The sequence below is a fragment of the Podarcis pityusensis genome (assembly GCF_964106645.2).
Source record: "Podarcis pityusensis genome assembly, chromosome: 1".
Taxonomy (NCBI): Eukaryota; Metazoa; Chordata; class Lepidosauria; order Squamata; family Lacertidae; genus Podarcis; species Podarcis pityusensis.
The window spans coordinates 27,440,057-27,458,245 of NC_138028.1; the positions used below are offsets into that span (position 1 = coordinate 27,440,057).

The 18,189-nt window shown below is 42.6% G+C and overlaps 1 protein-coding gene across 2 annotated transcripts in view; it reads left to right on the plus strand.

Moving 5' to 3' along the window:
* STON2 (stonin 2) overlaps positions 1-18,189 on the plus strand; it is a 65,698-nt gene that overhangs the window by 29,652 nt on the left and 17,857 nt on the right. The window contains exon 1 of one of the 2 annotated variants that reach the window (XM_080974189.1): positions 17,696-17,804. The exons of the other annotated variant lie outside the window; for it this stretch is intronic. Within the exon in view, the coding sequence (XP_080830315.1) occupies positions 17,747-17,804 (58 nt within the window). The 5' untranslated portion in view covers positions 17,696-17,746. Of the gene's footprint in view, positions 1-17,695; positions 17,805-18,189 lie in introns of those variants that run through there. 2 annotated transcript variants of the gene reach the window in all.

An 18,189-nucleotide genomic window follows, 5' to 3' on the forward strand; every position in this document is an offset into this window, starting at 1 on the left:
GGAGGCAGAGAAGGCTAGCAAGATGGGAAGCGGCAAAACAAGAAGCAGATGTGGGGGGGGGGAGAGAAAGAAAACTTTTGAGTCTGTTGACCCGTTGCCTGCAATACACTTGAAGCTGTAGTGCTGAAAGACTTAACTGACTCTGTAACCCGAGAGCGTTGAAATGGGGTCTGGGCTGTTTGCTTTTAACTGGACATTTGAGCCGGGAACCCAGAAAGATGCGAGCGGGTTGCCCTTTGCACATCGACGCCGTTTTTTACAAAGCTACTCTTCATGGATCTAGCATTTGAGAAAGTTAGCCTGTAAATGCGGCGGCTTTTACAAAAGGAGCTCAAGGTGTAGTGGTTTGGTCTGGGTTTTCCCCAGAGAAATCCTGATGCTCTTAGCACACAAGACCATGTTGAATGGAATGGTCCAGGGTTTGTTTCTTGGTTCCTTCTCACCTTTAAAGAAGCAAGCAAAAAGAAAGGGGGAGGGGAGAAAAGCTGGCCTCTTCTTACAGTAAGATAATTCCTGCTATAATGGCATTTGTCTATGTGTTTGTTCATGGGGAAATCAAATGCGATTTTCACATGTTAAATCAGTTTTTGCATTTCTCTGCAGCTGTAGTCAAATGCTGATGGCCCCATTGACTAGAAAGGGTTATTTATTTATTTTAAAAAGGGCTCCGTCCACATTCTGTACTACCTTAATATTCCAAAGTGGTGCATTCCAGACTAAAAGGTGCTTTGGGTATGACTTGTGAGAACACCTTTCTGTTAGAGGTTTCCTGAGGGTGCAATGCTATGCTATGCAATACCTGGAAGAAAGGCTGTTTGAATTCAGTGAGACTTTTCTCTGCTAGCATAAAATATAACTCCTTGTGTGTGAAAAAGAATGCAGGGAGAGTAATTCAAAACAAAAGTCAATGTAGATTCTAGCTTATGCAAGGTTGCCTTCAAATTATAAGTATGAATAGATACACAGAGACACTTATATAGACATACTTGTTATTAATAATTGTAAAAACTCTGAAAACTTTGTTGGGGTCTTAGGTTTTGTAAATAAGTGAATGTATGAATTGGTTAGATCCCCTGACTGCATTATCTGGAGATGTAACTTCTGACTTTTAATATTTGTTGAACACTCATTGCCTTGGTTTGTGGAGTAATGAATCATGGAATACATAAGTGACCCGAACTTTGCAAGTGATGCCCCAAGCAAGGAAAGGAAAGGAAAGGTCCCTTGAAGTCAAGCTCATGTTGTTAGGTTGATACTAGTTTCCTTGAAAAACAAGAAAGGCCTTGCCTGTTCTTATTTTTAAACAAGGCTTCGATCGCCAACCTGATTACCATGAAGAGCGTGGAAATTCTGGCAAAGCATTTGTGGACACTCCGTGGGGTTAAGATTTTAGTGCACTAAATGATAACGCTTCTTTTTACAGTGCAAAAGTGTTTTGAAAATTCCCTAAAACACGGTGCCAGGTTTACACCACATTTTTGTGAATTTTCAAAGCGAACGGCAAGGGTACCGTTTATTTCTCCATTCTGTCACCTACTCTTTACCATATTGCTTTCTCAAACTTGTAATGCCACATATTTAATAAGTTGAGCTCCATCAAATTATGTGATCTCATCCTTAAATAATTCCTTCCTTTTTGTCTTTTTAATAGGTCAGAATGTTTCTAAAAGAGAGTCACCTTAAAGCCAGTGGAAGGTTGTTGCAGAGTAAATAAATACAATATACAGCTGGTGAAAATGAGCCTCCAGCTCCTGTGGCTGGAGTAGATATTTGAAAATAGGGGTGTTACATAAACTAAACTCTGCTCCTTTTTTAAAAGTGAAATGTTGGGTGGGAATGCACAATGTGAATCTGTAGTAATTGCTAGTGGCTTTAATTTGTTTTTGTTTTCAATTGGAGTCTGGACAGCATCCAGTCCTGTTATTAGTGCTAGGGCTCTGCCCAGGACCATGTAAATTACTAATATACTTCAGAGCATGTACAGAGGTGCATTTAAGTCACCACAAATCAGTGGTGCTCTCAGGGCAGATGCCCGGAGCCCCACTCAGCAGAACATCCAGAAGGGCCATCAGACATGGTAGGGCTTGTTTACCTAATTTTTAAGTAATGCACATGGCCAGCTAAAGAGGATGGGACATAAGACAGTTAAGTTCAGAGCCCAAAATTACCTAACTGCACCATTGTCCTTGCTTGACCACCCAAGCCAGCCATCTCACCTAATAAAGCAAGGGTTCCATACTAATAAGCCCAGCTTTCAGGCAAGCTTCAGTATTGTCTCATCGTTTCTGTGGAAGTTAATCCCCGCAGGGAAGCGTTTCCACAAGTCACTCCCAATATATGAAATCATAGCATGATAGAAGGGTTGACACACTTTTTTTCCCCTTGAAGGAATTCTGTGCATATGCTGAGAATCAGTTTGGCTCTGCGTGCCTGAGTCTGCCCTATGAGGAAACAGGGATATAAACTCAATCACCATTTTGATTCTTATATTTCTCTTCCACCCTTCCTCCAAGGAGCTCAGAGTGACAAATTTGGATTTTGTTAAATGGTGGGAGCGACTCTTGGGAACAATACCACGAAGATTTGGTGCTTCTATCGGCCATTGCTTACACTGGAACACCCCCCTCCTAAGAGTAACTCTGATGTTAAAAAAAATTACAAGGTGGTGCGTCAAAATTTAACAGTTGGAATAAATGTTTAGCATATTTAAGATGTTAGTCTCTATTTAGGACTACTGCTTTCTTTCGTTGATATTGGCTAGTTAGGCAAAATGCAGAATCAGCTGTTTAGTGCTGGACAGTACATTCTCAGATGTTATCCTCAACCCCTTCACTAACATCATTGTCATGCGTGCAGAGCGGGGGGGACTTGGAGCTGTTGTGGTTTTCCGAAGACAATAGTCTTACTCAAAGCCCTTTTATATGTTCTCTAATTCAAGCTTTATTTTGAATCCTCATAGCTCATCCTCTGACATTGATGGATAATACTGATTTATTTAGTTTGTTGAGGTATAGATATTAATGCATGCAGACAACCCCGAACGCTGTATTGTCAAGCTTTCAGGTGTGAGGCTATATTAGTTCAGTAGTTGTGCATTGCTGTAAATCAGCTGATTATTTTTGGGAGAGAGTTTATAACTTTTAAGAAAACCAATGAGCAACAGAATAGATGCACAAATGCCAGGGACAAATGGAAGCATTTTTTGCCCTAAACGAGGAAGGGATTCATAGAGGGTGAGGTGAATGGCAGCTTGGACCTGTCTTGACTCATACATTTAGTTGTTCATTCAGGTGGTTGCTTGCTAGGTAGGGGGTGTTTTTTTGGTGGGGATGGGCTGCAAAAATGGTGTAAGGCATCTTTGTAAGATGGATGCTTATATCAGAAGCAGGTGTAATCCAGAAGTTTCATGAAAACAGTGAAGAGGCATAGAATGTTTTGTATTTGCAGGGGGTACTGATTCTTACAAACAGAACAATTGATGGCTGGAAGGAACTGTAGAATGGTGGGAACTGATTGGCCAGAGAACCTCCTTGTCTCAATCTTGGGAACGAAGTAAAGGGGCTTGGCAATTAAGAAGGAGAACCTAGGTCACGATAGCCAACGTGTGCCCTCCAGATGTTGCTAGACTACAACTCCCATCATTCCTGATCATTGACCATGGTGGCTGATGGAAATTAGAGTTCAGCAGCATTTGGAGGGAACCACATTGGCCACCCCTATTCCAGACTATCTGGGAAAATCAAAATCTATTCATAAGGCATATTCTTAGGTTTGGTTCATACTGTGTTTTCACCACATACTTTTGAACAGCTGGAGGGGCACTGCATTGACTACTCCTGACCTAGGTGATGCATAACCTGCTAACCTCACATTTTGGGCCAAATAAAACAGTTTTGGTAGGATTCTGAAGCTTAATGCTTGATGGTGTGGGTAACAGTGTTCCTCCAGTTCTGCTTTGAGAATCTTGCACCTAGTCACTCACTATATGAACTGGCTGAGAAGTGTCATTGAAAGAACAGCAGGCTTTATGGACCAAGTCACGTGGTGTGTGATATCACAGCTCAGCACCTTCTAGAAAAACTTCAGAACGTAGGTTGGGCAAAATGGACGAGTTGTGATTTTGACGCATCTTAGAGAAGGCGGAAACTCAAATGATACTGACTTAACAGAATCAATTTCATGTCAGCCAAAGCTTACAGTGACTCTGTGGAGCTGAGGTAATGTTTTAGTGACTCAACATAGGCAGGGGCTGCACATGTAGGATCCAGCCACAGAAACAGGCACCCTGCCAGAGGGTTGGGCTATTTACATATTATACTATTCACATGGGAAGTGCTTGCAGAAAAGCAGCACCCACACAGCTGAGTGAATGCTTAAAGGGCCCTTGTGGTGAGAAAACCCGTTGAGCATAGACTGTGAGGGGACAGCTGTATGAGGTGCAAGGATTGTGTGCATGCTATATAAATCCAGAAGGGACATAGGTGGCGCTGTGGTTTAAACCACTGAGCCACTTGAGTTTGCTGATTGGAAGGTCGGTGGTTTGAATCCCTGCGATGAAGTGAGCTCCCGTTGCTCTGTCCCAGCTACTGCCAACCTAGCAGTCCAAAAACATGCCAGTGCAAGTAGATAAACAGGTACTGCTGCGGTGGGAAGGTAAACGGCGTTTCTGTGTGCTCTGGTTTGCATCACGGTTTTCCGTTGCGCCAGAAGTGGTTTAGTCATGCTGGCCACATGACCCGGAAAGCTGTCTGTGGACAAACGCTGGCTCCCTTGGCCTGAAAGCGAGATGAGCGCCGCAACCCATAGTCACCTTTGACTGGACCAGGGGTCCTTTACCGTTACCTATATAAATCCAGAATAATTCACTGTAGCTTATCTAGTAATGTTGTTGTTTGATTTCTACTTACAAAATGGTGCACTTTCCCTTCGTTTTTTGTAATACACAAAATACTTGTAGGCGTACCTCTGTAATGCAATACATTTCCTTCATTAAAAGACTCGTTAGGAGGAAAAGCAGTATTTTCTCCCTTTTGGGTGGTGGCTTGCTAGAGTTTATCCAGTTGGTTTTTGTGCGTGTTTGCATTTTGTCTTTAAAAAAGAAAAGTGTGAGCATGGTTAGTTCCAAGCTACACACCCTTCTAAAATTTAACACTCAATTCTTTAGAAGCAAGAATAGTTTGTTTCTTCCCTCTTGTCTTTTTTATAGCCTTCTCATAGCCTACAGGGTCCGGTTGTGGCCAGACACATAAAGGTTGAAATATTCTCAGGAATGCTGATTTAGCAGCTTTTCTGTTCTGACTTGTAAGTGCTGGAATTCCTATAAGAAGAATTAGCTCAGCTTCCAGAATCTGAACAAAAAGTGGAATGTTATCTTTTGATTTGGAAAAAACTATTTCCTCCTACTGTCTATAACATAGTAGCAACGTTTAGAAATGGCATGTTCCAAGAATGTAAGGTGTTCTGAGGATGAATTGGAAAAAGTAAATAAACTGAAACAACAACAAGTTGGCCACAAGTCCTAAACAGGTTTAAGGTGAAAGCTCCATTAAATACAGTGAGATTTATGTTATGTACTGAAGTTCTCACCCTGGGCTAGCAGGGGGATACTGTAGATAGTTCAGGTCCACATATGCAAATAAGGGATCGAAAGTGACGTTCAGTGATTGGATAGTTACAGAAAATGGTTACTGTTGCGTTCTAGTGGAGCTCTATATAAGCAGGCTGGCTGAACCCTTCAGTTCTGTTCTGGCCTGTGAATAAACAAGAGCTGTTTGAAGAATCGCTGTGTCGTCTGATATGTTCACCCACAACTTAACAATTTACTTCTGCATAAATATATGGAGAAGGGCTGCAGCTGAGTGATAGAGCATCTGCTTGCATGCAGAAGGCCGCAGGTTCAGTCCCCAGCATCTCCAGGTAAGGCTGGGGGAGACTCCTGCCTGCAACCCTGGATTGCAGCTGCCAGTGTAGGCAGTGTAGGCAGTAATGAGCTAGATGGGCCAATAGTCTGACTCAGTACAGTGGTGCCTCGCAAGACGAAATTAATCTGTTCCGCGAGTGTCTTCGTCTAGCGGTTTTTTCGTCTTGCGAAGCAACCCTATTAGCGGCTTAGCGGATTAGCGCTATTAGCGGTTTAGCGGCTATTAAAGGCTTAGCGGCTTAGCTGCTAAAAGGCTATTAGCGGCTTAGCGGCTTAGAAAAAGGGGGGGGAGCGAAAAAAAATCTCAAGACTCGCAAGACATTTTCGTCTTGCGAAGCAAGCCCATAGGGAAATTCGTCCTGCGAAGCAACTCAAAAACGGAAAACCCTTTCGTCTAGCGGGTTTTCCGTCTTGCGGGGCACCACTGTATATCAACTTCCTATGTACTGATGCACAGGATCCAGAGTTGTAAACTCATTGAAAATAATAGATGACATTTAGGTCTAGCACAAATGTAACAGTTTTCTAATACATTGCCTAAGTCTGAGTGCTTCACCCCCTGTTCTGTTCTTCCTTGCACGTGAATTCCTCCCCCTTTTAACTTCCAGTCCTAACCATGGTTAGCATTTATTTATTTATTTGTTCATTGTTTAAGAAAATGTCTTTACCACTCAATTGTCAGAAAACCTCTAAGCGGTTTACAAAAAACATAAATAAAAGTTTATTGATAAACAGTTAGGAACAGGTATTTAAAAATATTCAAAAGATGATTATACATGCAGTTCCGTCAGGTGGAAATGTATCAACACCTACCCTGTGATGTTGTGGATGCACCATGTATTTTGTTGGTAAAGCTGGGCTGGCCTACATCTGTCTCGGGAGACAATGGAAGAGTGCGCCTTTGGCAATAAAGTCAAAGCATTGGAGAGTTACATCGCCTGCTGTGGCTGTAGAGACCGATATGGGAGAGACATGTTTTATTGCAGATGGGACAGATGGAAGTGCCTGGTTTGCTACTACAGGTACACCATGGCGTTTCTGCTCTCTGCACTCCTCCCAGCGTCATTCCTCCTCTGGTCACTGTTGTCGATACATTAATAATATATAATAATAATAATTTATTATTTATACCCCACCCATCTGGCTGGGTTTCCCCAGACACTCTGGGCGGCTTCCAACAGAATATTAAAAACACAATAAAACCTCAAACATTAAAAACTTCCCTAAACAAGACTGCCTTCAGATGTCTTCTAAAAGTCAGATAGTTGTTTATTTCGTTGACATCTGATGGGAAGGCGTTCCACAGGGCGGGCGCCACACCGAGAAGGCCCTCTGCCTTGTTCCCTGTAACTTCACTTCTTGCAGTGAGGGAACCGCCAGAAGGCCCTCGGAGCTGCATCTCAGTGTCCGGGCTGAACAATGGGGGTGGAGACACTCCTTCAGGTATACTGAGCTGAGGCTGTTTAGGGCTTTAAAGGTCAGCACCACACTTTGAATTGTGCTCAGAAACAGGGAACCAATGTAGATCTTTCAGGATCGGTGTTACATTACCTGCCTGTCTGTTTCCAGGCATTGCAATCATCTGCAAGGGATTCCCATACGGTGGGGTTAATGTTGCCAGCCTTCATGTCACATTTGCGGACAACCTTGTAACACACAATTATTCTGCCAACAGGCCCGTAGAGCATGTCCTTGGGGACCCTGTCATCTTCTATTCTGTGGATATGAGCAAGCCAGCATAGACATCACTGAGACAGAAGTGTGAACATGCTGAGCATGTGGGCTTGGGAGAGCACATCTTTGTTTGAGACTCTGTCCTGCCATGTGATGCCCGGAATCTTCTTGACACATATTTAATCATGTGTTCAGTGGTGGATTGCTCTGAAAGGCTAGGATCAAGCGCCACATTTGTACCAGCTTTTACGATCACCTACCATTCTGACTTCTGTGCAGAAGTCTTGACTTTAAAAATCTGGCTTCAAAGAACACGGAATGCAGTTCTAGATTTCAGCTGGCTTGCTCACTTTTGACCTGGGCTTATTCATCCTTTTCCCTTTCTCCTCTAGTGACGTAAAACATCCATATTATGTTCCCTCGTGGCTCAGCCATTACTTTTGCAGCACAGACCATGTAAAACAGTGCATTTCTTTGTCTTCCTATTCCACTTCCAATTCATTTCATAGAAAGAAATGAGGCTATTATAAGAAAGTCAATTCATTAACCTTCACAAGTGGCATTTTAGACTTTGAGGCCAACATTGTTCTAGAATTATGACAAGTACCACTGTTGAAGAACTAACTTGTCCACTAAAACTCACTTTTACCTGGGTGACTGCTGCCACTGCATTTCTCCCCTTCTTCCACCACCCTCTACTGCTGCCACCCCTGCAGCAGTAGAAGCTTACAGGTTCATACTCCGTCCCACAGCTTCTCTCCTTCCTCTTCATTGGGCAGACAAAGAGGTGGGCCTTACTATGGCCACTTACCACTTCTAATAAGTAGGACTGCTGGGTTTTGGTTATTTGAAGAGGTGGGTGGCCCATAGCCAGACAGTGTACTCCCGACTGAAGCGTTTGAGAACCAGGACATTCGCAGGGATACCAAAATGCTTGTTTACAAAGCTATTGTACTACCAACCTTGCTGTATGCTTGTGAAACATGGACCACTTATAAACGCCATCTCCAACTCCTCAAAAGATTCCATCAACAGTGTCTCCCAAAAAAACTGCATATCACTTGGGAAAGGAAGACAGGTGAACTAATGCCAGTGTACTGGAAGAAGCAAAGATCACCAGTGTCGAAGCCATGATTCTTCAACATCAACTTTGTTGGACTGGTCATGTTGTTCAGATGCCTGATTATCGTCTTCCAATGCAACTACTATATTTCAAATTTAAAAATGGAAAGTGTAATGCTGGTGGTCAACAAAAGAGGTTTAAAGACTCTCTCAAGGGAAATATTTTTTAAATGTAGTATAAACACCGACAATTGGGAAACTCTGGCGTGTGAGCGCTCCAATTGGAGAACAGCCTTTACCAAAGGACTTTGAAGATGCTCAAACTCAGGACGAAACATGCTTTGGAAGGAACCTGTGGCAAACCCTCACCATGATCAGCTCCCGCCCAGAAACCTATGTCCCCACTGTGGAAGGACTTGTGGATCCAGAATTGGCCTCCACAGTCACTTACGGACTCACTGTTAAGACCATGTTTATGGAAGACAGTCTTACTTGAGTGATCGCCAAAGAAGAAGAAGAAGTTGTTATTGTCAAGGCCTGACTCCTCCTTTACATTCCTGCTATTCTAACATGGTATGTGTGTGAGAGATTCACTGCAGAACACACTCTATGATTCCTTATGTTCCAGCCGGGTTCTGCTTATTAGAGGAGGAAGGTAGCCGTACCCTGGGGCAGGATGCTGCTTAGTCACACACACACCATCCTGCTGCCCAAGACATGTGCTCCCTCTTGTCTCCCCTCTGTCTGGGCCTGGTTGTTTGTTGCTAACACTGAAGCAGTCTGCATTGTGATATAATTGGTCCTAAGAAACTACCAGAGAATTTAACACATTTTTAGCTTTTCTGCTTCATTTCCAGTGGTTTGTGATGTGCCCCCAAATAAGGCATTTTATTTGTGATTTAGTTGGTGCTATGTGTGGCTCTATTCTTTTCTCTGTTTTTTAAATCTTTTAATTACCTCTCTTCCTCTTGCTACTGTGCAGCAGTTCACCCAATGGTGAACAGCAATGCTCTGCATCATTAGGAGACACTCACTGAGGGCTGGGTAGGGATTTGGAATTGATGGACTCATAGAACCAACATGGCAAATTGTTCCACTGAATCTTGTTTGCCTTGCTGCTATAGCAACAGTCTGAGACCATTATTATTTTTATCCTGTGAAGTTGTTCAGAAGAGCCTGCCTTGCAGATGGCTGTGTTGTCTGCGGTATAATTGCTTTTCAATGAAGCATCTTCATCCTGGAGAAAAAGGAGCAGATGCAAAGCAGAGACTTGAAAGAGAAGGTATAATTGTCAAAAAAGGAGGTATGGTGGAGGAACACTCCCAGTGTATATCGGATCAGCAGAGGAGTGTTGTCTTGCTTGAGAACACCGGGATAAAGCAAGATGTTTCTAGATTTAATTAATCAGATTATCTGAATGATCGCTTACATCCATGTGAACCTGCTGACATGGCATTGACATCTTTGAAGGCTCTACTCTCTGGTCTGTCACTAGAGAAGCTTAGGTTGGCCAGGTACTTCTCAATGGGGCCTCACAATTGGTGGAATTCACTTCTCTGGGAACTCTCATTGGTAACTCTCTTCTGTCTCCATCAAAACATCTTTAAGACTGCAGAAAGAAGAAACGCCATGGTACACCTGCATCAGCACAACCAGGCATCTTCAGCTGCCAAAAACATTCCTCTCCCATACTGGTTTCTACAACCACAGCAGGCGCTGTAACTCCCACAACCATTTGACTTTACTCCTGAAGATGCACTCTTCCATTGTCTCCCAAGACAAGACAGATGCTAACCAATGCATTTTTACTCTGCAACACCATATTACATTGGTCATACACATTTTATTACATTTTTTAAAAATTATCTGTTGTGGTGGTATTTTGAAATGTTATCACTTTTCTGTTAGCTTATTACGCCTCTACTCAAAGATCTGATTTGTTACTAGACTGAGAGCAAAGTGTTGTATTTAATATTGAAAGCTCTTAACAACTTGGGACCAGTTTCCTTGCAGGATCACCTCATGCTATGTGTGCCCACACAACTTCTTTAATATGTGGAACTTAGTCTGTATCTGTGAGGAAACAATATTTTAGTGTGGCAGCACCCGTGCTCTGAAACTTCCTGCCTGTCGACATCAGGCAGGTGCCTTTATTGTACTGTTCTAGACACCTGTTAAAAATATTTTTGTTTTGGAAAGCCTACCCAGACATGTAAACTTAACTCTTCTTCCTTTATTAGCACCCAACAGCCCATTAAAATATTTTATAACAACTGACAGTTACACTTGATAACTTTAATAAAAATACACAGTAATACAGCTGAGAAACACAGAATTAAAATACTAGACCACACACACAATCAGGCAATCGTAAGAGGTCTAATAAGGAAAAACTTTGCCACATTTTCGTGATTATTTGGATTATTAGAGACTAAGAAGGACCAGTAGGGAAGGGTTGACTGTTGTCAGGTGTAACATAAGTGGCACATGCTGCAGGTTTTCCTATCTGTCTTCAGCCTGTGCTGGTTGAAGGTAATGTCCATTGGAACAATTGGAACATTTCAGTGTTCTTGGCAAATCACAGCTGAAAGTGGTACAACAAATGACTGCTTTCTATAATACTATACCAGTAAGTTTTTGCTGTGGCTGAATGCCAGATTATAGATCAGGCATAGGCAAACTCAACCCTCCAGATGTTTTGGGACTACAACTCCCATCATCCCTGACCACTGGTCCTGTTAGCTAGGGATGATGGGAGTTACAGTCCCAAAACATCTGGAGGGCCGAGTTTGCCTATGCCTGTCATAGATAATCTGAACACTCCCAGTTGCAGAACAGAACAGGGTAGCATAGCAGTTTGTATTGCAGTTGTTGAGCCCAGGGGTCTGTAGCCAGGATTAAAAATCGAGGAGTAACATGTCTCCAACGCCTAAAAGGAAATTAGATGTCGTTGTTTGTGGTGTGAAATGGAGAAGGAAGCATGGATTTCCTGTCTACTTCTCACCATGCAGTCCCAAAGTAATTATCAGATCTTGTTCCTGGATATTATGAATTGCTCATTCTTGAATCATGTGGTTCTTTTGCAGGTCAGCTTTGTCCTGAAATCATAGGCTTGGTACTTACTTTTTCCTTTTCATGAACTTCCTCCCTTCCTTATGTGCTCATGTTGTCTATAGGAGAAGGTGAGCGTTGAATGTTGTGAGAGAGGAAACAGTGGCCTCTTGCCTAATTCCGCTTTCTGGATTTCTGTGATGTGACCCCTGGTAATCTGATGAACTTGTGTAGCTTTGTGTGTGCACAAATAAAAGGAAGCCAACAAAATCCCAAGTGACGAATGGAAGATAATAGTCCGATATTGGCTTCTGTTAATTTCCTGCCATTGTGAGTGGCTGCTTTAGTCATTGTGAGACTTTATTATTGAGGTTTGTTTGATTGATGGGCACCCATGTCAGAGAAGGGTCCCAAGTTAAGGCAAGAAGGTTGCCTTTCCTTCAGAGATGAAGGTCAGGGGATGAATAGCTCTCTTGTTATGAGTGTTGCATCATCAACACACATGTCCTTCACTCTTTTTTGGAGCCTTGAGGTCTGGGCTGCAGAGATTTCAGTAAATGTAAATAAGATGCAGTGTTTCTGTTCCCAAGTGTCCCAGGTTCCCAAGGAGGGGAATAATGGGATGCGTGCAAGCAGCCTGGTTCCAGGCTCAATTGCTCTATAATCATGCAAACTTACAAGTAGTGGTTCCCAGGCGCTTGGTTTTGTCTGGCAGTAGAGAAAGCAAAATAGAGCCTCTTGACTTACATTATTGCTGCACCTTGCCCAAGTTGCCAGAGTGACTTCTTTTTGGTTCCGTTATCTCAATGGTTCTTAGACCCCAGCCTGGCTTCTGGAGACTGAGGAAATACATTTTCCCACCAACCAAGAAAATGTTCACGTTTTTGTGTTCTGAGAAAAGGTAACTGTCCCTTCAGTTGAAATCTTACATAATCATACATTGCTCCCGTGCAACAAAAAAGTTACAGTGATGCATTTTATGCAACAAGTGAGTAAAAACTGTGTGTGTGTGTTTTGAGGGAATGGGAATTTGGAAAGGTCCTCATTTCCAGGGAAGGTTCCTTCATTCTGAAACACTTGCTGTTAAGGAAGAAGTAACAGAAAGGTGGAACGGGCTAGAGCTAAGATGTAAAATATACATGTTGCAAAAGATCTCAGATTCGACCCCTGGCAAGTCCAAGAAGGAGATGAGAAGGTCTTCTGCCTGTGATCTTGGGGAGCAACTGCTAGTCAGTTTAAATAATGCCAAGCTAGATGGATCTGTGATCTAGCTTGAAACAGATTCATATAATTGTGTCCCGCTTAGACCTATTAAGAAGTATCAAAGTGGTGCAGGGGGAAAAAATGCAAAATACAACAAAACAAAGAATAAAATTTTATAATCAATTTCATATCAGTCAAAATAAAGAAGAGGAGCAGAACAGAAACAACAGCAGAGCAAATCTCAGTAAAAACCACAATTACAATTGCAGGACTGCACTGGCTGCCAGTTAGTTTTCGGCCCAATTCAAAGTGCTGTTTTTGACTTATAAAGCCTTAAATGGCTCAGGACCACAAGACCTCAAGGACCACCTCTCTCCATATGAACCTACCCAGACCCTTCTTCATGTGCCTCCTCTATGTGAGGTCAAGAGGGTGGCAACATGAAAATGGGCCTTTTCTGCAACGGCTCCCACCTGTTTTTGGTTTGAGGTTCGGCTAGTGCCTTCATTATACACATTTAGGCACCAGGTGAAAACGTTCCTCTTCAACCAGGCCTTTGGCTGATTTGACATACAATGCCCTTTTAAATGTGTTGTGGGAGGGGAGATTATTGGTTTGGTTTGGTTTGGTTTGGTTCTTATTTTTATCATGTCTTTTGTGGTTTTTATATTGTAATTTTATGTTGTGAACCGTCCTGAGATCTAGAGATGAAGGGTGGCATACAATTTTTAAAAATTTATTTATTTATTTATTTGTCAGCTTTAGAAAAGCAGTGTTTTGCATGCTGGTTAAATTTCCACTGCAGGGAGTTCCAGGCCCCTAGCAAGGCTACCAAGAGGACCATGTCTCTCCTGTGACAGAGAGCAAGGGGTTTGAAACTGATCTGAATGGCTAGGCAGGTTTATATAGAAGCAGGCAGACTCTGAGATAACTGGGTCCAAAGCTGCTTAGAGGCAGATCCTAGGGCAGAGATGGGGAAACTATGGTCCTACAGGTGTTATACAGTGGTACCTCGGGTTACAGATGCTTCAGGTTACAGACTCCGCTAACCCAGAAATAGTACCTTGGGTTAAGAACTTTGCTTCAGGATAAGAACAGAAATCACGTGGCGGTGGCATGGTGCCAGTGGGAGGCCCCATTAGCTAAAGTGGTGCTTCAGGTTAAGAACAGTTTCAGGTTAAGAACGGACCTCCAGAACAAATTGAGTTCTTAATCCGAGGTACCACTGTACTCCCAATTCCCATTAGCCCCCCCCCACACCAGCACAACAGAGATGATGGGAGATGGAGTCCCACAACATTTGCAAGGCCACAGGTTCCCCATCTGTCCGAGGGGAACCTGCGTGTGTGTTTATGTACTGTTCCAGAAGCTTGAGGGCTACTGAGTCGGTGGAAGAAGATTGGAAAAGGTTTAAAGACTATCTACAGAAATATTGCAAAATTAATGAATGTTAGAATGATGTTGGATAGAAATTAAGTGGTTTTTAGTTGTAATATTATAAGGGAATATGAAAAATGGATTATTAAAAGGTTAAAATTCAATGTCACAATATTTTAAGATTAAAGATTAGGATAAAGAAAGAGGGGAAGGATTTGCTGAACTAACAAACTGAATTGGAATACAAAAAAGGGAGGCGCGAGGAGGTCCGGGAAACAAGCCAATGAAAGATAAGTAATGGAAAGATTGAGTTGTTTTTAACTACTTTTATTTTGTATTTTTTCTTTTTTCTTTTTTCATTTTGTAATATTTTGAAAATTTTAATAAATATCTTTTAAAAAAAAAAACAGAAGCTTGAGGGCTACTGTGGGTGAGAAGTCAGGAGGGCAGGGGCTGGAATCAGTGGTTGATCAATAAAACTTCTGTTCTCAAAATGAATCACTATAATCTCCGAGAAATAGTCTGCTTCTGGATGAACTGCAGGAGCTGGCCACGAGCCCTGCATAACAATTGAGGAGGAAGCGCCTGCAGTTCAGTCCATGGCATACACATGCCCAATTCTGTGTTAAATGTGGGCTGGAGCCCAAAAGAAGATGCTACTGGTGAAATGCCTGAAGCTACGATGGTGGGAAGCAATTCCAGTATGTTTGTTCTAAGTGACGTTCCACCCATGTTACCTGGCACAGGCTCAAAGCAGTGCGAAAGCTTCCCAGAGCAGAAGCAGATGGTCTCTGAACAGGTCTTCTTTCCCACTGTAAAGAAGACTTGGAAGGTCAGTCCTGCCCTGAGTCAGTTTGTTAAAATTGCCAGACTGTGCCAGAATTTTGTCTACGCTACAGCTGTCATTGGTAAATCTGCTGGTGAGATGTTGTTGTTTGGCTTTTGGACTGTGACCCAGGAAAGAAGGAGAGAACACAATGTGACAGGGATGGTTGCTTTCCAGTGGAGAGAGAAGCAACCATGAGGACTTCTTTTTTGGGTAGAACCATTATGCTGTAGTGAGTATTAGCCTTAGGTGTGGTTCAGATCAGAGAAGAAGCTCATTACAGGGCTACCTGAGTATGTAGAACTACAAATGTGACTATATTGTAGACTCTGAAGAGTTGGAAGGGACCCAACGGTCATCTAGTCCAACCCCCTGCAATGCAGGAATCCCAGCTATATCCAGTCCCAGAAAGAAAGAAAGGAAGGAAGGAAGGAAGGAAGGAAGGAAGGAAGGAAGGAAGGAAGGAAGGAAGGAAAACTGGGTAGAGAAGAGGTAAGGGTGGAGAAGCAGTGGAGAAATGCCCCAAATTGGGCTGGACTATATTTTTTTTTTGGGGGGGGGGGTGAACAAATTCCTATGCCCCACAAATAACCCAGAGATGCATTTTAAATAAAAGCACACATTCTACTCATGTAAAAACACGTTGATTCCCGGACTGTCTGTGGGCTGGATTGAGAAGGCGATTGGGCCGCATCTGGCCCACGGGCCTTAGGTTGCCTGCCCCTGTCATAGATGCACATTTGAAACCTTCACATGGGGAAAAGCTGCTGGCGAAGCAGTTTGGTGCAGGGAACTAGTAAACGAGAAAAGAGTCCAGTTCCTTCACATTTCTGCTCTCAATCATTGCTTCCCAAGCAGCTTTTTCCAACCATGGGGTCAGGGCTCTATTGCACAGATATGTGGAGTCGAAGCACTTAATATCATTTTCCCCTACTACAACTGCATTTATGGAACATTTTCTGATTCTCTTCTGTGGTGTCTTCATTGTACTCTTTCTTCTTATAGACCCCATCAAACCCTAAGTAATTTCTCTGACATTTGGCTGTAAAGTTTTCATACATCAACACCATGCTTGTAAACACCACTGTTCTCATTATATGGGATAATGAGTTATATTTGTCCTGCTCTGGGTTATTATAGTGTGTAGCCACTAGTTCAGCTACTTCTTAATTTATGGGCAATATAAAGCAAACAAAAATGAAATTGAATTATCTCTCTATCTGAACAAAATGTCCATGGTGATAGCTTTAAAGTTTATTACTGCAAGGAAGAATGGACATAATTTATGGCCATAAATTATATGCTAGTCTGTTCTGCCTAGCATTTTAAGATTGTTGTTCATATTCAAGGCAGCTGTGCCTAGCTCAGCTAGGCAGCAACCTTGCAATAACTTGACAAGTGGGAAATGATAAAAATGCTGGCTCCACTTATCTATATTAATCTCTTCTTCTTCTTCTTTGGCGATCACTCATAGCTGAGTAAGATTGTCTTCCATAAACATGGTTTTAACAAAGAGTCCGTAAGTGACTGTGGAGGCCAGTTCTGGATCCACACGTCCTTCCACAGTGGGGACATAGGTTTCCGGGCAGGAGTTGATCAAGGTGAGGGTTTGACAAACGTGCCTTCCTCTTAGCAGAACAGAGCCTTACTGTGAAGACTGTTTAATCCCATACCCAGCAACTTGCACCAGTTGATGCAAGGATCACCTAGGTTGCTAAAAGCTTGTGTAGAGGGGAAAAACACAACAAATTTTCTGTTTTGTGGTGACTTTTATACTTCAGCTCCTTGCATGGCAGTGATCCCTTTTGTTCTTGTGCCTGAGGCTTGTGAGCGGTTTGCCACATATCAGGACCATGGGTTTAAAATGTCAGGCTGACCACTGGCCAGAAAAGGCGTTGAACCATTCACACAAGAGTGACGTGGAGTATTAGGCCGTATATTGTATGGCCACCCTTTGCTCCTACTATGTTACAGTGGCTTTCCATCATAGAACTCAAATGGTTTCTTTTATAAGGAGGGTATTCACTCCCTTTGAGTCTTTTAACTGATATTCCTCAACTACTAGCTTATCGCTCTGTCCTCTGTTGGTTTGCATATGTAGAAACATAGGAGGAAGATGCCTTATACCTAGTCAGTTTCTAGCTCTACACTAGGGATATAAGAAGACTTTGTTTTCCATTCCACCCTGTATTCTTTGCATACAGTAGTGTTCCCACTCTGCTGTAGTTCATCCTCTGCCAAAAGGTACGTTATTCATCTTGCTGTCTACTGTGGCAAAATTGCACAACTTATGTGAGTTACATTGACATGGTGTTATTCCATCCCATTCATGTCAATACAGAGGAAATACAGTGCAAAGCAGGGGGTGTCATAATCAGTTGCATATTGCTTGTGTACTGAAAGCAATAACAAACATAGCAGGCCAACCATATTTGCTTAGGAAGGGATGAGCAGCCATTGGACACCACATCATTCCTCACAGTGCTTCTCCACCCCAGGAGTCAGCCAGCCACTCTGGTCTTGGCTTGACTGAGCTCTCCTCAGTCTTGTGTCTTCACCTACAAGGGGTGTGTCAGAGAGAGAGAGACAGAGACTGCAATATTAAGTGAAAGGAATGGTGATATTCTTGCCACATGCAGACAGGCCAGTGGCTATTTGTCACAGGCAGCCAGGTCACTGACCATCTTGCTTGTGAGTCCTGGAAGACCTGCTTCCTCTCTTGCAAGCCTTTTTCCACCTGGCCTAGGAAGGCAGGGCCCTGACTGACTTGTCTGGCTGTTAGACTCTTGGGCTGTGGTATTATTTAAGGGGATTTTTTGGTGGGGGTTGCCGCTGTTATTTATATTTTTTTATATCTTTATTTTAGATCTTACTATGATTTATGTGGAAATTGTTTCAATTTGGTGGTGTATTTTTTGATCTTTTATATATTGTTTATGATTATTTCTGTTCTGTTTGTAATTATTCCCCCTCCCCTGCCCCGTGTTGTAAGTTTCCTTGAGCCTAGTTTTAACTATAGAAAAGCAGCATGCAAATGAAATGGTGTGTGTATTTACAAACAGTGCCGGATTTACGT